Source organism: Lagopus muta, chromosome 4 (genome assembly GCF_023343835.1).
Source record: "Lagopus muta isolate bLagMut1 chromosome 4, bLagMut1 primary, whole genome shotgun sequence".
Lineage (NCBI taxonomy): Eukaryota > Metazoa > Chordata > Aves > Galliformes > Phasianidae > Lagopus > Lagopus muta.
The window spans coordinates 60,658,564-60,685,595 of NC_064436.1; the positions used below are offsets into that span (position 1 = coordinate 60,658,564).

Sequence of the window (27,032 nt, forward strand, 5' to 3'; positions counted from 1 at the left end):
GCATAGTATTCACTTTACATCTCAGCTGTTATATTAGAGTTGTGCTTCAATGTGTTTTGAAGGATATAATTAATTATAGTCAATGCTGTCTCCATTTTTCATTGCTTCTGTATGAAATACCCCATGAGCTACTCTGTAGCATAAGGAAGAGTAATCATATATTGCAAATTATTTGGGAAACCTTGTATTTATATGCACTATTCACATAGAGTTCAAACCTATGTGTTTCCTATAGACCTGGGTGGAAACCCAGGTGTAAGGGGAGAAATCATGAACAGGATCTAATTGCTTGAGCAAAAAACAGAGCAAATGTTGGGTGTCTTGAATACCTGCCAGGAAATTACTATGTTTTCACAATTAAGCTACAAGACTCAGTAACTGAGTTTACTGATTGAAAGTTGGATTAGGCTAAAGCAGTGCTCCCTCTTGCCTTGTATCACATGAATGTGTGAATGAGTCTTGACCAAGACTAAGTAACTCTATTTCATTGGTGCCAACATCGCTTCAAAGGCTTCTAACCAGTATTATTCTCATTCTCTTTTCAGACACTAGGCAAAAAGATAAATACTTAAGAGTTATCTGGAATAATTTTTTTTGTAAAATAACTGGGGCCATGTTCACATCACCATTAGACTGAGTCATTCCTCTGTGAAATATCTAATGAAGTCAGTGGAATGGCTTCAGAAGTTAAATGTTCCTCAATATGAGGGTGGATATTTGAATCTAAACCTTTGTGAAGTCTCTCCATAACATGAGAGAGATGGCAGGGATTTCTATCTGTTACACTGCAAAGACTTCTCAAAGATGAGCACCATAATTGATAAAATGATAAAAAGAGCTTCTTGTGAAGGTTTCATAGATATAAAGCATATTTCTAATTCGTCATACTGTGGGAAATTGTATCTTAAATTATAAGGCATAGACTGTAAAACTAGCTTTGATCTTTTAGAAAATTACCCATGTTGAAGACACAAGGAAGTAAAATGGCAAATTCATCCAATTTGTCATCTGAAGTTAGAATACGATGGTATATTTAATGGTTCTGCTCCATAAAAATATGAGCAGCCATATTTTAGTGTGCTTCTGCCTATTGGAGAAAAATAGAAGAAATCCCAATTTTTTCCACATGAATGGATGTATATATTTCTGCAGAGTGTTGTTAAAAATTAGACATAAATGGAATCCATCCCATTACAGCAAAAGAGATGACTTGAATTACGACATGCAGTTCATTATGAAATAGCAGTTGCTTTTCATAGCAGGAAATCTAAAGTGACATTGCAGGTTGTCTTTTGATAGGGTTAGAAAAATTGATAGAGTTTTTAATATGGGTTATGCATTGTTTGAGTTATGACTGAGGTAGACCCAACAGTGTGTGCAAATATGCTGTCTGTTCACATACTGTTTAAAGGGTTTGCTAAGCAGAAAGACAGACTGGGCTATTAAAGATTTGACTTTTTCAGCATTTGCAGCTTTTGAAGTTTTGCATGTTTTTTTACTTTGGAATGTCTTCAAGATTTCAGCTCTTCGGTGACAAGTGGTTTCTAACTTTCTCTCCATACAATAAACCAGTGGTTTTCCTTTTCAGAGCATTGAGTCTCTCAAGGTAGAACTGAAAGATGAGTGAGGCATTCTCTCTTCTGTGTTTTCAGAGAATAGCGGCTATAAAGCAGGCCTTGAATGCGCACAACATCAGTTTCTTTCTGCGAGGAGGACACTGGGTCTTAGTGACATTAGCAGACTCTGATTCAGGTAAATATATAAATAAAACTTCGGGTGCTTGTTAGATGGGTTAAGGAGGAAGTCTGCATATCAGTATATGTATGCGTACATATGTATTTACTTGGGGCTTATTGCCTATAGGAAGACACACATACGTACATAGATATATGTATTATATGTATACACACATGTAATGTTTCTGTGTGTATTCTTAGTTGATGCTTTTTAACAGTTGCCGCCAAATAAATGTTTATTCTGTTATTTCATTTTGTCATATAGCATTATTTATATCACAAACTTCTTGCTGTTTTCTGTATGGCCAGGGAAGAGCTAACCAGACTTCTAAAATAAACATTCAGTAACCATCTGTGCTAGCTTCCAAGAAAGAGTTAAGGACTTAAGTAGCTCTGCTGATATTATAACTCCACACTTCTGTGACGTAGCATAGTATCACAGTATTGTACTAAACTGTGCCATACACGTGGATCCACAGATCTGAATCTTCCTGTAGGGTCCCCATAATTGCTGAACTGCTTGGCTAATGCTGTTCTGAAAGGAAGGATCTACCATGTCTCTGTTTAAAACAACTGAAAAAGTTTTTTTTGGAATTTATTTCCTCCAACTCTGGATTTACTCTTCAGGTTGAAACTGGTTGAAGGGAGTGTGAATTTTGAATAGAGTTATGTTAAAATGATGTTTTAACTAGAAAATTCAAAATTGACTTCAGCCACATCTTAAAATGTCCCATAGTCTTTGTGTATCATTTTCATTAATATATTCTTGTCTCGTACTTGAATGTGTTGTGGGAAAAAAGCTTAACTGACCACAGTCTATTTATGCTAATGCTGATGTGATACTTTATCAACTCTCAGTAGAAGATCAAAGTTTTTTTATCTAGTCTCTTTAATGCAGAATCATGTTACAGTTTCACTGTGGTACCCTGTCTGGTCAGTATTGGAAACCACTTACTTAAGGGATTAATATCCATTTGCCAGCTCAAAAAGCTGGAACTGGAAGAATCCCACATTCATTCTAGCCTTTACCATTGTATGACCTTGATGAGCTCAATTGCTGTTCCTAGCCCTAGTTTCTCCATCTGCAAAATTAATAAAGCCCTGCTTTTGTATTGTATTTACGTAGGTATATATCATAATTTCCTTTGATATCTTTAGAATCCCCAAAAATATGGATGACCTAAAAGAGGACATGCTAAGTAAGTTTTCCATGTTTTATTTCAGACTCTCAAAGAATTGGAGGAGGCAGTGGCTACTGGGCTATTGTGGTTCTCTTTGTTATCTGTCTAGTCGCAGTTGGGGCTTTCATCCTCTACAAGTTCAAAAGGCAAGTAAACTTAATCAATGACATTCATATTTTGAGATCTGGACTTACCCAAAGATCAGCTAAACAGAGTTTGTTGTTTGGAAGGGAGGTTGAAGTCCACTGCTTTGAAAGTCACATTTTTTTTCTGAACCTAGAAATGAAGATGCTGCACTGGTGTTTGGTTTTGTTTGCCGTGTTCCAAGATAAATAGCAGCAATATGGGAACTATGTAGCGTTTGTTCAGCTTATTTAAATAATACTGTCAAAAAAGATGATGCTATTCCTGACTAATTCCTACCTCATTACTCTTAGCAGTTTCAAATAAACTAAAGTTATCAGGACAATAAGTACATCTGCAATGCAGTTTTGTCAAAAGGTACAACCCTGAGGAGTTTCTCTTTGCACATGTTACATTTTAAATGTTGGGACAATGCCACACAGATTAAGTGATGGAAATAGATTAACATTAATTTGACACTGCGGCGTGCTGAGGGTAGAAATAATTTTTGAAGTTGCCTTTATGTGAGACATTTCCTCAAAAGTGACAGTAGTTACCTTGCCTGCCTTTGACAGTCTGGTAGACTTTTAGTCCTCTATTGATTTTAATAATAGCTACTTGGATGATGTGTGATTTAAAGGATTTTGTTCTTTTTTCATGAGTTTGTGTTATGGTTGGCTATCTTCTTTGTATCTTTATATCTTTGGTGCGTTGAGTAGCTATTGGGTGTGATAATACTGGAAACAAGCCTCCATTATTATCAAGTCTTTATTTAGGAAGGCCTTTCATTGATTTGTTGTATTGTTTCAAGATGCATTTTTATTTGTAATAAGCATAAATTTATAGAAGTGGATGTGGCACTGAGTTTGTGATAACAGTAAGAGTAAATAGCATCTAAGAGTCTGTATAGGTGAGAGTTTTTAATTGAACAGAAAAAAACCTTTGCCAAGCATCTCTTCATTTTCTTACTGCAGAATTCAAGTTGTTTAGAGCCCTTGGTGACTGATTGCTCTGAAGGACAAAGCACATAATGCAGTATCAGACTGTTTGTAACTAAATAAAAATCCATTTCCCTATTTTACGTGCCTGCGGGAAGTAAAAGCATAAAAATGGTTGATGTGATGTAATTATATTATTTCAGTAGCAATGCGTGGAGGATTTGTTGCTTGTAGTATGGGATCATAAAACTTGCTTGTGATGTGTTTTGAAAGCAGTATGACTTATATCTTTTATTAGCTCTTAAATGAGAGCAATTAAATAACAGGCGCAATTACTGCATGGCAAAAGAAGTATAAAATATGCAAGAAAGGAAGAAAAAAGAAGTGTTTTCCCTGAGTCCTTTTTAAAATGCTCAATGAGCCATTTCTTTATAAATAGAGCTTTTATTAAGAAGGAAACTACAGTACCATTTGCAGATTCTGAGCCTTAATGTCTCACACACTTCCATATATAATTTGTGAAAATCATTTGCATTTAAACTTCGTGGGTGCAAGTGAGGAGAAATATGATATGTGTTCAAATGTTTCTATGTAGCTTGAAAGTAGCTCCTGCCACTGATGAATATTTGGTTTTGGTCTGTATCATATCTCTTCCTGAGATATTTGGTACAATTATTTTTAATTAATTATTTCCCCTAAGCTTTTTCAAGTTGACTTTTGTTTTTTTCTAGTTGCATCTTTTTTTTTTTTTTTTAATACAATTTGGTTTTCAAGCAATATGGAGAGCCTAAATGGTGTTCAGTTGGAAAAGTCACTTTTTCTCCAAGTGTTCTCTATGAACTACTCTCCCACAAATGTCTAATCCCTTAAAAAAGTATTTCCTGTGTTTATAAAGACTGAAATTAAATTGCTAGATCCCCATGGAGTATTTACTTACAAGTGCAATCCCTTTAATGTTGGAACTGAATGTGTAGGTTTACAAACTGGCCCATGGGACTGAGGTTATGAAACTGAAATGTCTTTTATTACTAATAAGCCAACCTGCAATGCATGAAGGCTTGTCAATGCCTATATATTAAGAATTAATTTGCTGAAAGAATGCTATATTTAACAAAAATCGTTCAAGTTTATGAGATAACTTCAGTGGAATAACACTTTCTAGGCCCTCAGACAACACATGACAATATAAATACCAATTATTCCCACATAGGAATTACAAAAATATATAATGTGTTGAAGTGTTAATACTGTCCATGATTTTTATGTATGATTAACAAAATTGAGGCAGAGATGTAACAGATTTGGTGGCCCTTTCCTTTCAGTTATGTAACTGATATCCTGATGCTCCCTTCAAAAAAGTGCTAAAATTCTTTTTTTCCTCCAGAATCAGAGAAAGGCTTATGAATCTTAATTTTATCATTACACTGTTTGGGTCTACAGATCTTGCAGTTTACCTTGGGGGATAGGAAATGCAGGCTGTCCAGAAAAGACTGCACAAACATGGCTCGGATTACTGTCTCTCTTTGCCAGCCCAAAGGACTTTTCTTTACTCAACGTTAAATTTGGTACTTGAAAAAATTTGCCCAGTACATGAAAAATAAATTTTAAATTTTTAATGTTGATATTTTCTGAAAACTGACTCTAGGAGGTGGACTTGATGATCCTTATGGGTCCCTTCCAACTTGGGATATTTTATGATTCTAGTCTGATCCTGCTAGTGGACAAAGTTTGTTCCAGACATTCTGGGGGGAAATTTTCTGTATGGCAGTAAGATGCTAAAACTTGCTATGACGGTGACACAAGGCAGCAAGCATGAATATTAGATAAGTTAAGAATAATTTTTCTTTGCTTTGCTTTTCCTTTCTGAGTATGGAAATCACCGGTCTGATGCCTCAAGCAAACAGTATGTTACAACACTCAGTAGTATGCTTCAACTGTTTAACTATCCAGGTAAAATGCACTACAGCTGCTTCTTCTGACCAGAACAGTATGAAACATCTGGAAAATATTTTAGAGAAATCAGTTCAGTTTTTTTAAAATGGATCAGAGACCTGCATATATTGTTTTCTATACCGTCCCATCTTTGCTAGATTTGGTTCAGTGAAAGAACATATCATCTATTCCCTTAAAAACAATGTTTGTATTTTCTATGGGTTTCATGTCATCATCCAGAAAGGACTTTTTTATTCTGTTCTTCCACACCGGGGGCCCCTGGGCAATGACATAGAGAAGGCAAATAGCACTGTCTGAACTAAGCGAAGTGGAGGAAAGGAAAATTGTATTTTACCCACATCAAAGCTGCCATATAATCATTATATTACTAGTGGAAGTTGTGAAATCATTCTTTTATTTTTTACTTCTGCATAACAACAGTATATTGGATTAACCAATCCAGAGCATGGTTTTTCTGCTTAGGAATTTGATTTGGTTAACACGTAACAAATTCTATTCCCAAAATGTGTGTGATAATATTCATCTTTTAATTTGTGTGCAAACTACTGCCTGAACCCTAAAACTGAATGCTGTGTTTTCATAAATCTCTGTGAGTCTACTTCAATTAAATTTACATCATTTTATGTGTAATTCTTTTTTATTCCTGGGACTGTCTAGTGCTACTTTTGGTAAATTAACCCCCTCTTGGGTCATTTCTACAATGTGGAGCAGAACTGTTATCTTTCTGCCTCATTGACTAACTATCTCATTTTCAGCCTCTGAAGAATACCCCCACCTTGCTTGTACTGTTTTTATGTTCCATGAGAGCAAGTTTAGTCCCAGCCCATGCCACTTAGTTTTATATACGTACATATATATATATATATAAAGGCACTAATTTAAAGGTCTGTAATATTTCATAAAAACTTCCTCAGAAATCAGAATAATAGCATGTATAAAAGATTTCCAGAATGAAGGAGGCGAGTAAATCAGGAGTGCCTTAAAGCACAAAGAAGTCATTCATCTGAACATTAATCCAAACATAGTAAACCCTGCACCACAATAAAATATTCTATTTAATTAATTATTATTGTTATTAGTTTTATTTAAATTCTCAAATCATGAGGCATTATTCTATGTATTTTGCCAGGTGAATACATTCCTATTTCTTAAGCTGAACAGAATCTTAATCAAGCCTTTGGAAAATGAGTGAAGCCATGTAAAGACCAAGGAGTGTTTGTTCCACAAGGTGGGAATTGAAAGGCAAATAAAGTAGGGAGTTTAAATGAATTGGAATCAATACCTCATCCCCCTCCTGCTGTTTCATACTGCTTAACAGTTTTAAGTGCAAGCAGTTTCTGATATAAACTGGTTAGAATCTGTGAATGCAGTAAGCCAATTGCTTTCTCAAATATCTTCTAAAAGTTGTGTGACCTGAACAGGTCAGTCAAAGCCATGTGCTGGGATGTTCATTGGTTTTGTAGAGAATTAAGTTACCCATTCATATTTTTATGGTCCTCAAAGCAGGCACGAATATTTCTTCTTCCTCATGATTGAAATAAAATGCTACAGAGAAAACAAAAGGAGCTAAAAATGTAAACCGTGGAGCCCTGTGCAGCAGAAATAATTGTCTCCAGTGATGGATGCAGAGCACATGCATTTTACAGCTGAGGGGTAACCCTCCCAAATAAACTATTGCATAATCTTACTCTCTGTTCTTATAAATGTGCTTTCAATTTTCTTATTGCTGATAGTAATCTCTTGGGTCACATTTCATGTCTTGTCATGTTTTCACAGTAATCTTTTATGTAGACCCAAGCATTTCAGCTCTGCCTACTTCAAACAGTTACACTGGACTCAACACAAATTATTTCCTTAAGAAGAGCAAAGCACATCAGGGTACACACATCTTTTTTCTGTATAATCAGAGGTAGCAGCTTCCTTCCTAGAAGTTAGATCAATGTGGAGCAACTGGAAAATTGCCAAAAGCAGACCTATCTTTTGCAAAGATTTGGCATCCCCATCCTGTTTCATCCCACACTGTGGTTGTCCCAAGTAAACAGAACATCTGGCACGTGATACAGTGCCTCTTAAAGAGACCTGTACTATCATTTTCTTGAGTCTGGTGGAACTTTCTCCTTGTAAAACTTTAACCATTATGAAACACGTGGAGATCTCTATCATGAATAAAAGGTCAAAAGCCTATGTATGCCTACACGAGACCTGTAAATTTCCTCCTCCTATCCATATTCTTTGTTAGAATTTAAGATACTACACTGAGTATCTGAACTTTATACCTTCCATGAAGGATCCACACTGAGCAGCACTGGCCTCATGAAGTTGAGGTGAGTGAGAAATATTAGCTTATGCCTTTTCTCCTGTTGTTCATAACCTGTAAAGAAGTGCTCTTAACAATGGTGAGTTTAATGTTTACTTGTGAACTTGTGAAGTTTCTTCATTCATGCACATTTAATAGTGTGTATTGGGGTGATGGTGATTGGGATGATGTGTTAAGACTACTAAGTTTTAACACATACACAACTTGAAGCCTCAGGATTTACACCAAAGTATGCACCCTCTTGACCTGGTTTCAGGCACGTACTACGGCCTTAGAAAATCCAGGCAAATAACAGTGAGTTTAGCAGCTGTCCTCACTGTAAAGGTCTGGTGTGACATATGGGTTTGAGGTAGATAAAATTTTTATTATGTCAAAAACATCTTGATAATGCCATTGATGTGTCTAAAATTTGTCAGAAGTACAGCTTGGAGAAAATCCCCCAGTTCTCGCAGAAACATATGTCTAATTCTGCAGATGTGCTGCAAAGACATTCTTTTGAGTTTTGTTTCCCATAGGAATTTGGTGGTGGACTGAAAGGAGAGCAATTTGACAGATTGCATGCAGGTCTGATTGAGCTGAATATTGTTTTCCACATGACTAGTTTCATTAGCAGACACATAATAAACTGTCTGAAGTTACTGGCCCTAAGAAAGAAAAAAAAATCACAATGAATTACCTAACATATTTGGTTTTGTAATGAGGTGTGTCCTTCTTTCTTTTACAATGGCTTTTTTAACCCAATTAATGGGAGGAGGGCGATGCAGGGATTGGCTTTGTTAGTGTTGGAGAAGCCCTCAGATTTGCTCAAGTACCCGATTAACATTGTGTTATCATACACTTTTTCCATCCCTGTCATTTGCATTTGGTTGTACCTGTGCCTTATTTTATTCCATACTCACTGAGGTTCAGAGGAGTAAAACCAATTAGATTTCTTTCTTTGTGCTGCTTATAAATAAAGCAATAAAATATCTGATCTATATATATGAAAGCTGCTCTGAAAGTAATTTTTTTTTATGTTGGCTGACAAGATTAGAGGTGAATGTTGGTGGTATGGCAGTAGAGATTGAATCTTCCTGCCAGTATTCCATTACATTTGTTTGCCATGTGAAAGAATGGCAGCAGAGGAACAGTCTGACAAAGTGGCATCTGACATGGAAGTGTGAATGAAAGAAAGGTGTGCCACTGAATTCCTCCATGAAGAAAAAATGGCACTCATGGACAAGCTTGCTGAATGCTTATAGAGACCAAACAGTGGATGTGAGCACAGTGAGGCAGTGGGTAAAGCATTTCAGCAGTGGTGACAGGAGCAGTGAGTCATCTCTTCGTGTGCAAATTGTTACAAGCACAGCAGGCTCTCTCTTGTTCATCTTCTTCATAGTTATGTTGAAAAAGAGTATTTGGTAGCTAAGAATTTGCCCTATCAAATAGGGTCATTGTGTTCTTTATAGCCATTGCAGTTTCCATGAAAAGAAATGGGAGGTATTACTTTGGGAGCAACCTGCGAATGTATGTGTATATGTGTGTGTGTATATATATGTATTTATATGTGTGTGTATGCACATGGCTATGCAGATAGGTATGTGTACGTACATAGGTACAGATAGAGAAGATGCAGTTCATCTCATGGTTAGTTGAAATCAGCGGGAGAACATCCCTTCCACTCATGTTTCAGTTTATCAATTTCTGTTTACTGTAATTAATTGTGATGTTTGTGAAAGTTTATTATCAAATGAGGATGCTGCAGAAACTTTTATCTCAAATTAAAACAGTGCCACTTGAAATAGAACCTTTCTTCTGAAATAACATTTAAACTCAAAAGCCAAAGCACTGAAACACATGTATTTTTCCTGTTATCGTACTGCTGCCAGAATATAGAGGAGAAGATGGTCATTTTTGGAGAGAGAACCAAGAATTACTGTCAATCTTTCTGTCTTTGCACTGTAGCTGAAAGAGCACAGCAGAAACTCCAGCTTAACCTCAGCAGTTCAACCTCATATTCCATTTTTTTGTTATTGTCTGCCCATTGTAATGATTCGTGTTTGAGCATGGACTTAGCCATGATCTGCTGTCACACTGATTGAGCTGTCAGGCTGCTGTTTGCTACATGGAAACAGAGCTCGCAGTCTGCATCTCCCTAATCAGAAGTATCTGCTTGGTAAACAGGAAAGGATGCTCTCATGTGCCCAAGCAGATTTCAGATAGCAAAGCTATAACAAAGGCCATGGCTGCCAAGGAATGTTAAACAATAAATTCTGTTGCAAAAATTAGAAGCTTCTGATTTCTTCTTCTTTGATTTTACAATTCTCACATAAGTTAATCTAGTTAAGAACTCTTTACTAATACTTACTTTAAAGCTTTCCAGGTTCAGTTATGGTGCTAATTGTCCGTTGAAACTGATAGCGCTATTTCATAGCGTACTTTTTGTTTTTCTAGATACAGTTCAAAGTGGAGGAATTAAACACTGTCTTCCATAGAAAGCTTGGTCTAATCAGTCATTTCCCAGTACTGCTTCAATACTGCCTGCTTATCTCTACCCAGCCTTCCCTGCGAGGAGGCAATGTCTTCTTACTTTCCTATACGTATGCTGATTTAACTTCTTACTCCATACCCCTTGCTCCCGGCCTCTGGTGTGTCACCCTATGCTCCCTTTTCATTCACTATCTGCTGGATTTCTCCTGCTTCTTTCCCCTCAACCCTAGTACAGTATGGGAGTGTTACTGAACACTAACCTCCGGTGTCAGCCCACCTTGACTGGGGAGATGGGCTTGACTTATTGTGACTTTAATGTTTGTAAAGATCTCTGAAACCAGGAAGAAATGCCTGTTGAGTCTTTTTACTACTTTACTTAATAAAAAACGCCTTTCTGTGTTTTTAGTTTTTGTTTTAGTTTTTGGGGGTTTTTTTCTATCAATCTTAGTAAGAAAAATTGATGCTGAAGTCTTAAGCTGCTGAGAATAATTAGTTGGTAACTTTAGGTTGGGAAAATAAAATTAAGGAAGAGTGTGACTGGTCCTATTGTGTGATTCTAGTACAACTTCTTGCTGCTGCAGGTCTTCTCTGTTGTCAAAATGTATGTGGCATGAAGGACTTGATCACAGGATTTTTTCTCTTTGTCCCATTTAGGAAACTACCAGGCAGGAATGTCTATGCCCAGATGCACAATGAAAAAGAGCAAGAGATGACAAGCCCTGTTAATCATAGCGAGGACACCCAGAACATCATCCAGGGTGAGGAGTTTATTGATGATGATCTGGACTCTCAAACGCTAGGTAACGCAAGAGGTAACTTCATTTTTAGTTCATACATTTTTGTAAGTAACTCATTTTTACTTGATGTTCATTTTCATTTTAGCTTTTTTTTTTTTTTCCTCATCATCATTTTCTGTTCAGATTTGGGAAAAAGCAAGTAGCACACCGCTAAGTATTATCTCAATTATCTTTATTTTGCTTGCTTGTAATTACAGATTAATGTATGAGCAGGCATGCAATACAGAAGCAAAAGTACAGAGGCAGTAGAGTTTAATGTCAGGAGACTTACTCAGGCAATTTTAGGGAGAAAATATATTTCATATAACAGGATATAATTGGTAGCATTTGACTTAGCTCAAGAATCCTCTGAAATAGTAGAAAATCAAATGTATGTCAGTAGAATTTGTAGAGTCAACGTTTCCATTATTTCAGATTGTATCTAGATCCATTGCTATATTTGCCATTATATTCCATTTAAAATTTTCATTATTAAAAACATAAAATTTATTCCTGTATTAAAAATATTATGAGCCTTCCTATTTTAGCTGTTAATTTACTAGTATTCATGGGATGGCCATAAAGAACCTTTAAGACAAACTTTCTGTGAAACTCTGAGCAAATGATTTCAGTGTCAGGTAGAAGTGTATATCGTGGCTCCCTGTGGTTATTTTTAATGTAGCGTAGAATACTGATGTATTAAGTTCGTTTCCTGTAAAATGTACCATTGTGTTCAGAGCGTGTTTGGGTCGCAGTTTGAAAAGTGTAGGACAATGGGAAAAGCTCTCCAGTTCCATTCATACAAGTCTTGTGAAAATAAATCAGATAACCCAAAGCCTCTGGTATTTGTGACAGTCCTTTCATGGCCTAACTGGCAACTGTAATGTTTTCATGAACCCACAGAAGGGCATCTATATTAGCTGGGCCAGAGGTACCCTGAGGTAAGAGAATCGTGGGAGAAGAGAGATTTCTTTGATGTGGATTTCATCTTTACTTTTTGTTGTATATACCTTCATTTTCATTTGCTGAGCCTCATGCTACTTCAAGGTTCTTGTAGATACTATTTTAGAGTACAGTTGAAGAGTCTACCCTCCTGCTTTGTTGTCTTTGTATATTTCTCTATTTTCTCTGACAAATAGCGTGTGTGAGTATCACTGTTTTCATTCACATTTTGTAAGACCTTTTTTGCACTCTTGACTCTATTGAAATTAGTTCCAAGAACAACCCTGGAAAAGCAAAGTCTCCATTAAAATTGTTTTATCAACCTCTCTCCAGAGTCTTAAGAGAAGGCCGAATGCTAACGAAGTCCATGCAGACATTTCTGTTAAAGTGGAACATTCAAACACCTCCAAATAATGTGCAAAAATGTAACATTAAATGATAGAAAATCCCTTTTGGCCTATTTAGAGAAGGCAGGTAGTAATGCTGGAATAAAGAAAATCTACCCTCATTTGTGACACATTCGGAAATAATCTCTACTTGCTTAGTGCTGGCTACATAAGCCTGATCCTGCACTCCTTACACAGAGAAAAAAATATCATGTATCTGGGCAGAGTATTGTTAAGGTTAAAGGGTGCAAGATCACAGTGTTTTGAGGTGAAACTTAAAACAGCTAGTAAATGCAGCTCTTGAGGTGATTTGTGCTTCTGCCAGGTTGTCAACACCAAAAGCATTTCCAGCAGAGCGTAAAAAGTTCATTTCTGTGGATCCTAATCATCTGTATTCATCAGCTACTGTACAGCTTCAGCTTTTAGACAGAAGACTGTATTTAAGACAGAAAACTCTATTTCAGCTCGCTGTACCGTTTTGTTACTTGTAACACATTCTACTAGGTCCAGTATCGCTCATTATTGCCAAGAAAATATTCCTGTTCTATGTTATCTGGGTAGAGTACGAAACGTTGCAATCTGTGCTTTATATAAAATTCTGTTTTACAACAGAAGGTATTATTTGCAGAAGGTTCCTATGCTGTGGAGATCCCTTCTAATTCTGGTGATCTTTCTCCCTCCCTGTTGGGAGAGGTCTGTAACAACCTCCGCTCCATGCACAGCAGGGTATGGCAGGCCTAGCTTTCTGTTGTTCTCTCTTCTCGTAACTTTTGACTTTCTGCAGTACAATATTTCCAGACTCACCCATCCACTTTTTTTGTTTTCTATATATTTTATGTTGCCTACTTTATCGCAACCCCCACCTTGGGACTCCTCAACATCATTACCTTGCAGTGACTCCTTCTGGGAGAAGTGGCAACTTGAACAGCTACAGAGTTCCCCTATTGCTGATGCCGGTCAGTGTCCAGTCCCAGGTCAGTGGCATGTTGAATGGATGCCTCAGGTGCCATTCTCCTCCCTCACCTGCACCCCTCGAGACAACCACACCTTTTTAAGCTGCAAAGGGAACCAACTTATGCTGTCACTGGGATAGAAACCCTAGGAATTCACCACAAATTCACCACCATGAGCAAAAGCTTTAGGTGAAAGTATCTTGTAGGGTACATGGAGCTGTTGCACAAACCTTCACCTGATCTGTTGTTTGATAAAGACACTCTGTGTATGTGATTGACTTGTCCCTGCAATAAAAAGGGGATTTTTGTGAAGTACCTGAAATATACTAATGCTGTCTTTTTTTTTTTCCCCCTCTATTTTCATAGGCAATCACTCAGGCGTGGTTTTGAGCATCAACTCCAGAGAGATGCACAGTTACCTGGTTAGCTGATATTTGCAGCTGAACGCAAAAACCGAAAGACTCTTCTCTGTATCGTTTTATTTTTCCCTGGTGATGTCACAAAATTGCAAACATGGCTGTAAATTGCTGGTGGAGAGAAGGTTCCCTAACAGTCCCGTGGAAAAAAACGTCCATCGTCATTTACTGGTGGAGAAGGATGCACATCTTGTGTTCACTAATGGCCTGAGAATTTGTTATTCAAACTCAAACTACAGTAGCAAATGTGTAGCCCTGGGCACATTCAATGCCACTTTCTTTCTTTCCTCTATAAGCTCTAGTTCTCTGTGTTTATTTTTAGGAGAATTGACTGTAACTTTTTAATTGTAATTTTAATTGAGGTATTCAGCAGAAGGATGGGACTCCTCAGCTTGAAAAGGTGATTTCTAAACCATGACTGGACCAGAACAGGTGCTGGTTGGTCTCCATGGTTTCAGAGGGCCGTAACAGCAGTGGTTCTATACTGGGAGAGGACTGAGCAAGGAGCTGGATGTGCTCCTAGTCAGTACAAGCTCTTAAATACATGTGAAACAATCTAAGGAATTTAGGCCTAGGCCCTTCTGTGGATTAAACAAAGTAAAGCACTAAATAGGTTATCTGATAATTGTAAGATAACACTCCTTTAAGTTTATCAAGTCCTGACAAACCCTCAGCACCAGTACCTCCCCCAGTCCCACCCATGTATGAGATAAACACACCAGCGTGAAGCTTTTCCCAGACCAGGTGCCTTCACTTACGGACGGTCATTTCAGTTGCTCTCCTCTTGTCTTCTGAGTGAGCACCTCTAGGATAATGACAGCTGCCAGAGCAGTTATCATGTAACTACCTGTGCTGATGGCCTGTCTCTTTTTAAATTTCCTTAGAGTGTAAATACGTCTTCATGGTCACTTTCTTTGTAGGATTATTTTATTAAGACTTGCTGTTAGGGCAGAGATGCCGGGAAGGTGAGAGCCCTCCTCCAGTTTGGACAGCGCAGTCCCTTTCCTACTCACATCTTCCCTTGGTATTTCAACTTTGGTGGCAGGTGTGGGCAAACTCATACCCATACTTCTCCATTTGTGTTGGCCTGAGAAGCCAGAGGGCATGAGGAGGGCTTGTATCAGTGGTATCAGGTCCGTGCTTCCTTTCTCTCACCACAGGGTGTCAGTCGGGCCCCATCTCAGCAATGGTCCCAACTTCTGCAGGTTGGACAGGAGGTTAAGTAGGGCGCTTCTCTTGGAAACCTACATACTCTCTTCACTTTTTGCCTTCAGTAGAGTATAAATAGCTCTTTACTCACTGAATGTCATGCCAATGCTAGTGACAAGCTCCCACACCACCTTGCGTGCAGGGGATACAGGTAGCTAACTTGAGTAAACAAGCAGTAAATAATGAATGCTGGAAAGACACAAAAGAACTGTCTTAAAATTACCCCATGCATTGGAGTCATTCTTCTGCATAGCTGTGAGTATCCTAAAGCATATGGTTGTCAAATGCAGCAGAGTGGGATGTCGTAATTCAGTGCAGTAGTGTGGGATCTCAGAAACCCCACAGGATGTAAGTGTAAAGCACAAGAAACTTCATGTGATGACCTGGATGAAAAGGTTAAAGATGCTGAAAAATACTGCAGACTCCTCAGGAAAATAAATTCAAACTTCTTTCCAAAATTTCTGCCTATGTAGTGGTGGAGTGCCATGCAAACTGACCCAGAGAAAATCAGTGTTCTAGCAAACTGTTGTGTTCAACAAGTGTATGCATAAATCCAAGATGTTACATGGAACTGAGCGTGCATTTCTCAGAGAGAAGTGTGATATAGAATGTGCTGTACATTGGGAACTTGGTTGCACCAGAGGCTTCCCCTTCTCTCTAGCTTTTTATGTGTTCTCTAGTGGAAATGAGCCTGAACAGACAGTAAAATAGTATTGCAAACAGCTTCTTTGTTCCTGTGAAATGAATCTGAAGTGGGCATGGAGCAAGTGAGTAGGGGACTAGTCTCCTGGTCAAGGAATAGGATGGAGATCCAAGCACTGAAATTGCTCTCCCACTGTTGTCTGATCAGTTAAAGACATTGTTGGAACTGGGTCACGCATCTGATCTGTTCTTTAGCAGCTACTTTCATACATTTAAAACAGGGTGATTTGTGTCTCTGATAACAGCAGTCTTTTGGAAAAGAGTAGAATATTTAACCGTGCGGTACTCTAATTAACACTTAGCACAATATAGTGCCTGTAATAATGTTTTTCAGTGCTAATTAATTTGATTCATGCAGCACTCCTGCAAGGTTGGTTTGTCATGTCTTAAAAGCACTGTTTTCTAAAGAGTTGTCAGTATTGTTATAACTGTATTAGCAATATCCAACAGATAATAAAGTAAGCCTTTAATTCTCCGGCAAGAATAACTTTAAAAATGAATTATTTTGAAACTGAGACAATACCATTCCTATTTTCCCATTTGCAGTATATCTTTAAATGAAAATTATCTCTACTGTTAGGTTTTGAATCTTTTGAACTATGTCCATGATATATATATATATATATATGTATATATGCCTTAAAACGCTTATACATATGTATGTATCTCCTTTACATAAGTCTGGTTACATGCATATACAGAAACAGAGTTCTTTCTTTGCCTAAACACCAGGCACATATGCACACATGAGTACACACAGTGTTTGTACACACTCCAGTTAAGTTTGTTAGTGAGGAAGGGTAATTAGCCAAGAAACAGAAGATGGGTGTCACACACGTGAATTCTGTGCCCAGACTCTGGGCAAATTACTTAACCTGTAACCTCAGTTTCCCCATCTATAAAAAGGAACTGATAGTAATTACCTACCTCACAGGGGTATTGTGAGGCTAAATCAATTACTATTTATTCAGTATCTTCAGCACAAGTACATAATATTAGTAGTCTTACTTCTTTGTTTTACTTATAATGATTGCTGTTACTTAAAGACTACTGAAACCAACCACAATTATATGTAACTGTAAAAAATGTCCATAATCCAAACAGGTACGTAACTGTTAAAATTAAAAATAATGTAATTTGATTTGAAAACTGTTGCTGGACCATATTGTTACGCAGTAGCATTGCAGCATTGGCTGTGATCTTGATAATTTGCATCCCAGTATCATAAACTTCCTTTTCTGCAGTGCTACATGGGCAAAAGTCTTACATTAATGGGTACGGTGCTTTCTATCAATATTGACAGTGGACTGTACTAAAACCAATAACAACAAAACCTGGTATTCTATCATTTAGAACTTGTGGTCTTCTTAAATCGAACCTATTTGCAATTTCAAAAACACCCAGTACTTTTCAGAATGCTCCACTGAGTGCTGATACGAAGCATGCTTACGCAGCCATCAAGATTTATAGCTGTTAGCGGTGGCTTTCCTTTTGACACTGGATGTTTGAGATGGCTGTAGGGTGATCCGTCCAGATAATGTGCTCAGAAATGCCCAAAGACATCTAGTGACATGCACCCACCCCCAGTGTAAATGAATTTCTTAAAAATAAAAGCAATATAAACTAATGTGTGCTTTAATACCCTTTAAAGAGGGTGGTGGAAGTGACTGTGAAGAAATAGATGGTGTGAGCCTGAGGCAAGCTGCTGTTATAGCTCCAATTCGCATCCAATTTCTTTGAACTCTGTGAGGATATTTTCATTGAATTATATCATTCTTGATGAGTTTTCTGCTTCCCTTGGCCAGTGGGAAGGGTGAAATGTTTGTTCTCATACAGCAGTTTGTTACATGATTGTCCTCTGGACAAAGGCATATCACTGGTTTGCCATTATCTGTTCAAAGTACAAAGCAGATTTCAGGTGACATTACTACGTTAGTTATCTGTATTTTAAGTCACTGAGAAATCCCTTTAGTGGGAATACTCTGTAACTCCATGCTGCCTATTTAATAGAGGTTAGCAGAATGGAACTGCATTGGTTTATATCCTCCTTACATAAATATACTTGTGTTTTTTCATTTGTAAGAAATGAAATGCATTTGTTTGCAGTAACGTTTTGATGACAAACCAGTCATTCTGATATGCTTTGACTTTTAATGTTATGTAAATTTGAATATGATGTTGCTAAGTCAGTAGCACTGATGACAATTTCAGTTGAAGATGTTCCCTTTGTTTCCTATAAAACTGTGCTGTAAGTTTTTTTTAATGAAGCTCTTGGGGGAAAAAGAGACTAAAATTTTTTATTTCATTGCCAAATCATTTACATTTAGAGTTGCTTTTTATATGTTGATTGATACTGCTCTGTTTTTCCATCTTCATTCTGGCTTACCATCAGAAAGAAAGTTATAACAATTTACCTTTATAAATATATTCTTTTGAGATGCAGAACTTTACTGGGTATCCCAAGATTGTCTCTAACGTTCCTTCCTACATTTCTTTTGCTTTTCTAGACCCAATTGCATATTTCTTCTACTTTTGTTTCTGAGTGTGGCATATAGCCTAATCACACATCTCTGTGAAAATCTTTCTAAAACTCACTTTAGAATAGCATTTAAGTGCCTAGAAGTAGTTAGAGAGTCTTCTTAGAGTGCTTTCAGAATATTAAGTCTTTATTTTCATATTCATTATTTGCTTTCATTATTTGCTTTCAGGATTAGCCCTCTGATGCTGCTTAAGTGTTTATTCTTTTCATGGCTACATGTATAATGTTTTTTACTTACTTTCAGGTACAATCATCAAGTGACAAGTTTTGAAGTACCTCAGACCCCCAGTTAGCTTTAGCAATTAAGAGCTGAAGCCCTGCAGTTTCTGACAAATGTCAAGTTATGCCCTCTTTGTTTTTTAATAGTCCTTTACAAGTCAGCCCCGCAGGCTGGCATACCTCTGCAGTTTTCTTCCACTCTTTTTGCTGCCGTAGAGGACAGGAGTGCAGAAGTGTTTCACCATGCCAAAACAGACCCATCTCAGAGTTGAACAGGAGCCATTCTACAGACTCATAGTTTTTTCTACTTTCTTTTCAAATATTTTGCATAAAGTGCAGAGGATGATGCATACCATCAGGGAATTGAAGACTGGTCATCTGCACAAATGATACTTCAGAATGGTCTGAAGGCAAAACAATATATTCCTTTTGGAAATTCCTTTCTTTTTTTCTGTCCTGAAATTGATGTACATACAGCATGTTGGATAGTTGGGTTCAGTTTTTGCAATATGCAAGGTCATGCTTCCTTAAGTCTTCAGGCCTTGAATTTTCCTCCTGTTAAATGGAGTAGCAAATTACTTAAAATCTGAGTTCTGGAGCTATGTTTAAATGAATATTTACATTCTTTTCATCTTTCTCTCTTTTTTAAACTTTAGGCTTGTCATAATTACTATTTCCAGATACTTTTTTTGTCACTAACAATGACGTTCTTTTGGAAAACAGTATTTAGGACAAGAAATACTGAAAGGCTTATAAATATGCCTTCTGAAGTACAGCGATACAGCCCTGCAGGCAGTGATAGGCTATGAGTATGCTGGACATTAAAAAATCCTTATCAAAGAGCTGTGAGTTATGGTGAGTTTATATTCCAATATTATCATTTTTAATAATCTCTCTTCAAATATATTCTTAATTGCATTCTCTTGCCTCTCTCTTCTTTTAGGTGAAATTTCTTTTTAGGAAAGATACTTAGTAGTCCTTCTGAAAAGTATATTCTTTTTTCCTAACGCAAGTAATTCAGTTCAAAATTATTTCTTGCAATACTTGGAAAGCATTACATAAATGTGAACTTTATTAGCCAGACTTGATTTCTGAGTTTTTGTAGAATTTGCATTTTTATGTCAGTTTGTTGCAATGCAGTGGACATAAAGCCGTGTTAGGCAGCAATAAAAGGTGCAGTATTGTATGCTTTGGTTGCCTATATTTTTAATGGTATGATGAATATATTGATTGTCAATAAGTTCAGGCATTCCGAATAACTTTCTTAGCATATCTTGTATTTCTGTGTTATTTGTTGATAGTTTTGCTACTTTTATTCATTTCTTACTGAAACTGACTTTGATCTTGCAGATCAAAAGGCAAAATTGGCTTGTTCTCTTAAATATGTACATATGTATTCATTTCCACCATTTGCTTATTAAGTTAAAAACACTTTAGGAAGTGAGTGAAATCTTTATAAAGTGGTGAAAGAGGTGCTCGTACAGAACAGCAGACTTGTATCCACATGGCTTCTGATACAGGTACCTTGTTATGGATTGCAAACAGGCAGAGCTACATAGCAGGAGAAGTGTAACACCCCAAACATCATCGTGCCCATAGGCAATTCACAAGTGATAAAAGTAAAGGATGCACCTTGAATGCCATGTACCAGCTTCACAGAAGGACAGGCAAATGATAACAGTTACAGACTGTCATCAGAAAGATAGGAAAATGCCCAATTTACTATCTCTGTTTGCCAGTAAATGCACTCCTCTCTTTATTTGTTGTTTAACTTTTGAGTTGCTGAACTTTTTGGAGAGATGACCTGCATCATTTAATGCCTGGAACTTATCGATAAGTACTTGGTGACACTATGTAGAAAAATTGACTTGAGTTTCAATTCTCTTTATTCTTTTTCTGCATGTTGGCTCTCTGCATTCCTTTCTCCCTGTCTTTTTCACTTTCAACTCTTCAGTACTTTCAAATTTAATTTTGGCTCACATATTCTCAAAATCTTTCAGGGACCCTTTTGCCTTTCAAGCCCTTCTTCCAGCTCTTTGGCCCAGAGAGCAAGTATTCCTGTCTGAGATTGGGATTGGTTTTGTCCTCCTTGAAGGAATGATGAACCTGTAACTAGCATTTTTTTTTCTTCTCTCATTCATATACATTGACCTTACTGTCTGCCTTCAGTGGAAGAAATATATCTGACAGACAGCTGTACCCATAATCTCTCAAGTACCTCCTCCTGCCTCATTTCAGGTTATGAGGATGAGATATGATGTTTGCACCTGTCTTCTAAATCTGGAAAATAGGTTAAAGAAAGAGGATCTGTTGCTATGTGGAGGAGCAATAGGGGTCAGTCTTTTTTGGGAACAGTTTGTTGAGTTGGTGAGACAGGTCTGAATGCAGCCTTTCCTAAAGGCAGAGGCTAATGGCTTTCTCTCAAGCCCAATAAATTGCAAATTTAAAAGTCACTGGATACATTTGGCAGATTCTTCCTGTTGGAGAAGCTTGGAGATAATTGAGATAGCATAACTGTAAAGCTCAGAGGTCCTTTTTGTAGAGAAGAACCTAGGTTAGAGGAGGAAGGTATGCAACAAATGTGCAGGAGGGAGAAGAGGAGGAAGTTATACAGGACAGAGAAATGCGAGGAGAAAGGCAGAGTTACCAACTTGTATGATTCTGCCATGAGTGTTTGATTTCATATTTTCCTTAAGCTATTTGTAATAGCATGCATTTTCAATATGCATACAGAGGCTTTAAACCATAGGTCTTAATTGCTGCAGCACCAGGGACATGACAATGCCAAGTTATCAGCACTACCAATTTAGAGAGATCAGACACACAGCGACAGACGCATCACGGTATGAGGTACATGGAAAAGAGTTTGCTTCCCACCAACCAGAATGCATCTAAATGTGCTTCAGAGGCAGCTCCAATGCAGCTTTACCTCTGAGATGAATGTAGGCCAGTTGCTAATGGTGCTCCTCCTTAGCATGGCACTGAGCTGGGAGGCAAGGGAGAAGAGTTATTTTATGGATTAATTATGTGTATTGGACTTATAATGCTTAAATGTGGTATGCTAGAATTCCTCTATGACCTATGATATTAGAAAATTTAGAGAGGATGAATGGAGCTGGTGAGTAGGCAGAGCACTCCTGAGGGTAAGTGCCAGACACTGGAGTCTACTGAACATGTAAATAGAAATTTTAGTTTTAGGTACAGAGAGTTGTTATATTTCCTATACACATTGGACATTTGAGTACAGCTCCCTCCTTATTTGTCACTGGCATGTTATGATTTATTTCTTCATGGGTGCATGGCACGAGATACATTTGCCACAGGGTAGGAGGCACTGGAGTGAAAATCTAATCACATGAAAGAAAGAATTCTCCCCTCTTCATCTCAGTCTTGTCTGAGTTAGTTTTCTCTGATTGTGGTTCTGCCAGCCAGCTGGAGTGATGTCAAAAGGGGATTTACTCATTTTTATCTTATTTGGTGTGATTGAGGGGGAAAAAAAAAAAGAAAAAAATTTGCAAAGGAATAGCAACTCAGAAAAGCTGCTGAACTTGATCAGCTTGTGGGGTGTTTCCACCTTTCCTGCTTTGTTTACCACTTATTTTCACAATTCTGTTCACTTACTTTGATTTACTGTAGATGTGTTTCTTTGCAAGAGCGGAAAGTCATTCTAAAAAGTATCACACCAGAAAATCACAAATGGGGTTTTAGAAGACATCAGCTGTATTGCCCTTCCTCACCCAAATTTAAGTATCCTGGGATCATGAGGCACTGGCAGAGGCTGCTCAGAGAGGTGATGGATGCCCCATCCCTGGGGACACTCAAGGTCAGGCTGGGCAGGGCTCTGGGCATATGATCAACCTGTAGGTGTCCCTGTTCATTGCAGAGCAGTTGAACTAGATGACACTTTGGGGTCCCTTCCAACTCAGTTCAGTAATTAAATGATCATAACTCTGCACTCATGAATCTGGGCTAGGGATATGAATTCATCCAGGATTAGGTACTGGAGAAAGATTTAAGAAATAAGGAGAATTGGAAGGGGAGAATTTTCCATTTTAAGAGTAAAGGATGAATGCTGTTGTATTTACATGACATCTCTGGCTGTTCAAACATGTGGGTCCAAAGTCTTTCCTTCCCAACTTGGACAAATCAACCATATGTATTTTCTTGTCATTATCCATAGGAATAAAGTGGGGAACAAAGGCTGATTTAACCAAACTCAGTGTCTTCAAGGCACTGCTCTTGGCAAAGATACAAAAGCCAATAAAATTAGAGCTAAACTTGGCACACTACTTGTGAAGTTTTGCAAAGTGATCCTCATTTTGTTTTTTCATGTGGAGCATTATTTGTTTGGTACTGTGGGGCCAAATTCTACCCTAATTTAAGGCCATGCAGATTCACAGGCTTTGTTAGGTAAACTCTGTTCCAGAAGAAAGGCATTAATTCATGGTGAATCTAAAATATAGCTGCAGTTGTCATCTCTCGGTATCCATATGCACACAGCTGATTTCACCCGGAATTCTTATTCTGATGGTTAGTGTAAGCGTATTCTGTATGCCCACAAACTAATTACAACTACATTTCTTAACTACTCACACCTCCTTTTTCACAATATGATCAACAAATGGGACATGGCATAGTAGGCAATATTAGTGATAGATGGAGGGTTGGACTAGATGGTCTTACAGGTCATAGAATCATAGGATTCTAAATGCTTAACACTGTGTTTCTGACCAGATTTCTGGTAAAGGACCCTTTCAATCCATGCAAACACTCTTAGTTGTAATCAGTATGCTGTAGTCCTCTCCTTCTGCCTTTGCACGTTTTAGTATTTACAAAATCCATACCTGCCTTTTCCTGTTTTTGTTTTGGGAAACCATGACTAGGTTTCTTTGTATACGGTATCAGGACTCAAGGGAAGAATGAGATTAATCCATAACTGGTGCATTGTCATAAATGGGGAAAAGTGTTATTTGTATATTATTGTAAATATGTAACATTTAATGGCAGTTTTGTAGTGACGTGCTGTTTTTGAGAAGAAAAAAAAAAATCAAATATATGTTTGAATATGCTTAATGTAACACTTAACTGTGATTCTATTGCACAATTAATAGCTTAATCAAAAGTCTTGTGCAATATGTAGTGCACACACATAACCAAGTATCTGTTAGTGGTCCACAACCAAGGGTTTTGGCAACTTTTAATGACGGTGATGAACTGTGCAGTACAGTTTATCACAGTGTCTTTCAGCTTCCAAACACGTAGCAGGCAGACTACTGTATACGTACCTGTGTACTCCACTGCATCCAAAGGTATGCATTTGTCCAGAGAACCTGCACTACAGGTTTTTCTTTAATAAAATTTGGTTCTAAACTATTTGTTGCTTTGTTGTTTTTCTTGTGAAGAAGCTTATGGGAAGGGAAATGTTTTCACCACTCCACAGAGTTTGTGTGTTTGGGTTTGTCAGTCATTAGCAGCACTTGTATAGCAAAGCTCCCTCCTGCACATCAGAGCAGGACTTTTTTTTTGCCTTTCTCTTTAGCTGTGAAATTAAGCTGTGGCATAACTGGTGTGAGGGTGACACTGTGTGGTGAGAGGGGAACCGTGCAGTTTCAGCTGAAATAAGTGCAGTAGCACTCCACTGAATAGAAGGCTGAATGTTGCTGCACAGCAGAAGAATGAAATAATTCAGCAGATTTTAACCTTGATCTCCCTGCAATAAACAGCCATGCATAGAACAAAGCTCTGTGTGTTCTGCCCATCCCGTGCCTTTATTTCAGTATTTTGCACTGTCCTTGACTGCTTCACACACTACAGTACAAAATACAAAAAGCTGCAAATCCAAACCACCCCTTGAGATTAGCTGTATGGATTGTGCCCCAGCTCTCCCAGCGTTCTCTTGGGACTGACCTTGGTCAGGGCAGTCTTTCTTTGCTAAGGTTGTTGGATTTCTAAGGCCAGAATATGCTGTGCTCACCTGCATTACGGAAATTATTTTCTATTCCAAGATCTTCAAACCGAATTGACTCAGATTTACTGCTAGAATACAGTTTTGGGTTTGCTAATAGGTGCAAGTTTAGTTTTCTTAGGCTCAATGCTCTGCCTTGGGGGAGCAGTGCAGGTTCCTACCCCACAGCACAACCTACTAAATGTAAGACTAGGTTCAGAAATGAGCTTGAGGCTTTCCCTATTCATGCAGCTCAGCTAGAAGACATTTTGCTGATTGCTGTTTCAGTTTCTCTATTCCTCTATCATGGCTTTCTGACACTTCAAGCTACAATTAACTTACCCATAAGGATGCAGCCTGTTGAACCTCAAATGACTGTGTTTCATTTCCCAAATTCTGGGCTCTGATGTAAACAAAAACAAAACCAAAATAACTCCTAAACTCTCTTATTTTCAGCACTGTTCGATTAGTTTCTCCAGAGGAAAGCTCCTGGGTTGGAATGCAATAAAAACAGGCAGGGACAAGATGCTCCTGTAAATCAGACACCTCCTGAAACCTGCCAGCATTTAAACTGAAGGACTACTTTAGTTCAGGAACCAATTTTCATATATAATCACTTCACTTCTGTTTTCTACACTGTCCTCCTCAAAGCCATATTAATTGCTATGTTATTTTGAAGTCTAACTGGTTTCAGCATCATCATAAATTACTTCTCTGTAATGAAACATCTGAGCCATGAACACAAGCCAATATTTTTTCCTGTTTTCCATTAAGAGACTGATTTCTTATCCATTTTTTTCTTTTGGTGATTTATGCCTTGAAAGATACTTTGCATTCATATGAATCCAGCTGCTGTAGTGAAGATGTTACTGTTCTCTAACCCTCTTTGTTCTCAAAAGCTGAAGCAAAATGGTGCTCACTAAGTTTTCAACATGATAAACAGATTCTTTCTCATTATTATACCTTTTTTTTTTTTTAATAGAATCATAGAATCACAATGTTGGAAACGACCTATAAGATCATCTAGTCCAACTGTCTCCTCAATACCATTGCCACCACAAGCACTAAACCATATCACGCAGCACATCATCCAGACGCCTCTTGAACACTACCAGGTGACTCCACCACCTCCCCGGACAGCCATTCCAGTGCCTGACCACTCTGAGAGAAAAAGTTTTTCCTCATGTCCAACCTAAACCTCCTCTGGTACAACTTGCAGCCATTTCCCTGGGTCCTGTTCGTTGCACGGGAGAAGAGGCCAAATCCCTCTTCACCACAACCTCCCTTCAGGAAGTTGTAGAGTGCAATGAGGTCTCCCCTGAGCCTCCTCTTCTCCAGACTGAACAATCCCAGCTCCCTCAGCCGCTCCTCATAAGACTTGTGCTCCAGACCCCTCACCAGTTTTGTTGCCCTTCTCTGGACACGTTCCAGGGCCTCAATGTCTTTCTTGTAGTGAGGGGCCCAAAACTGAACACAGTACTTGAGGTGTGGCCTCACCAGTGCTAAGTACAGAGGGATGATCACCTCCCTGCTCCTGCTGGCCACACTGTCGGCTCATGTTCAGCCGAGCATCAACCAACACCCCCAGGTCCTTCTTCACACTCATCCCCAAGCCTGTAACGCTGCATGGGGTTGTTGTGCCCAAAGCGCAGGACCCAGCACTTGGCCTTGTTGAACCTCATCCCATTCACCTCAGCCTAACAGTCCAGCCTGTCTAAATCTCTCAGGCAGATCGACACCACCTCCCAACTTGGTGTCATCTGCAAACTTTCTCAGGGTGCACTCAATCCCCTCATCTAGGTCATCAATAAAGATATTAAACAAGATGGGCCCTGGGGGAACACCACTTGAAACTGGTCACCAGCTGGACTTCACTCCATTCACCATGACCCGCTGGGCACGGCCCTCCAGCCAGTTCCTTACCCAAAGAAGGGTAGACCTGTACAGGCCACAGGCAGCCAGTTTCCCCAGAACAAGCCTGTGAGGGACCATGTCAAAGGCTTTGCTGAAGTCTAGGAAGATACATCAACATCTTCCCTCATCTACCAGACTGGTCACCCAGTCATAGAAGGAGATGAGGTTGGTCAAGCACAACCTGCCTTTCACGAACCCGTGCCGTGCAATCTCATCCAAGATGATTTGCTCCATAACCTTCCCTGGTACCAAGGTCAGGCTAACAGGCCTACAGTTCCCCCCATCACAAGCTGATCTCAAAAAAAAAATTAAAAA

General features: G+C 38.3%; 1 protein-coding gene across 8 annotated transcripts in view; it reads left to right on the forward strand.

Annotated features, from left to right (window-relative positions):
- The window catches only part of SORCS2 (sortilin related VPS10 domain containing receptor 2), a 581,186-nt gene extending 556,954 nt beyond the window's left edge, over positions 1-24,232 (forward strand). For 4 of the 8 annotated variants that reach the window (XM_048942847.1, XM_048942848.1, XM_048942850.1 and 1 more), the window contains 5 exons: positions 1,653-1,752; positions 2,961-3,063; positions 11,372-11,529; positions 13,716-13,795; positions 14,141-24,232. In XM_048942847.1, coding sequence (XP_048798804.1) covers positions 1,653-1,752; positions 2,961-3,063; positions 11,372-11,529; positions 13,716-13,795; positions 14,141-14,164 — 465 coding nt within the window. In that variant the 3' untranslated portion in view covers positions 14,165-24,232. The remainder of the gene's footprint in view (positions 1-1,652; positions 1,753-2,960; positions 3,064-11,371; positions 11,530-13,715; positions 13,796-14,140) is intronic. The other 4 variants (XM_048942849.1, XM_048942852.1, XM_048942855.1 and 1 more) reach the window with 4 other exon arrangements.
- Positions 24,233-27,032: the final 2,800 nt, after the last annotated feature.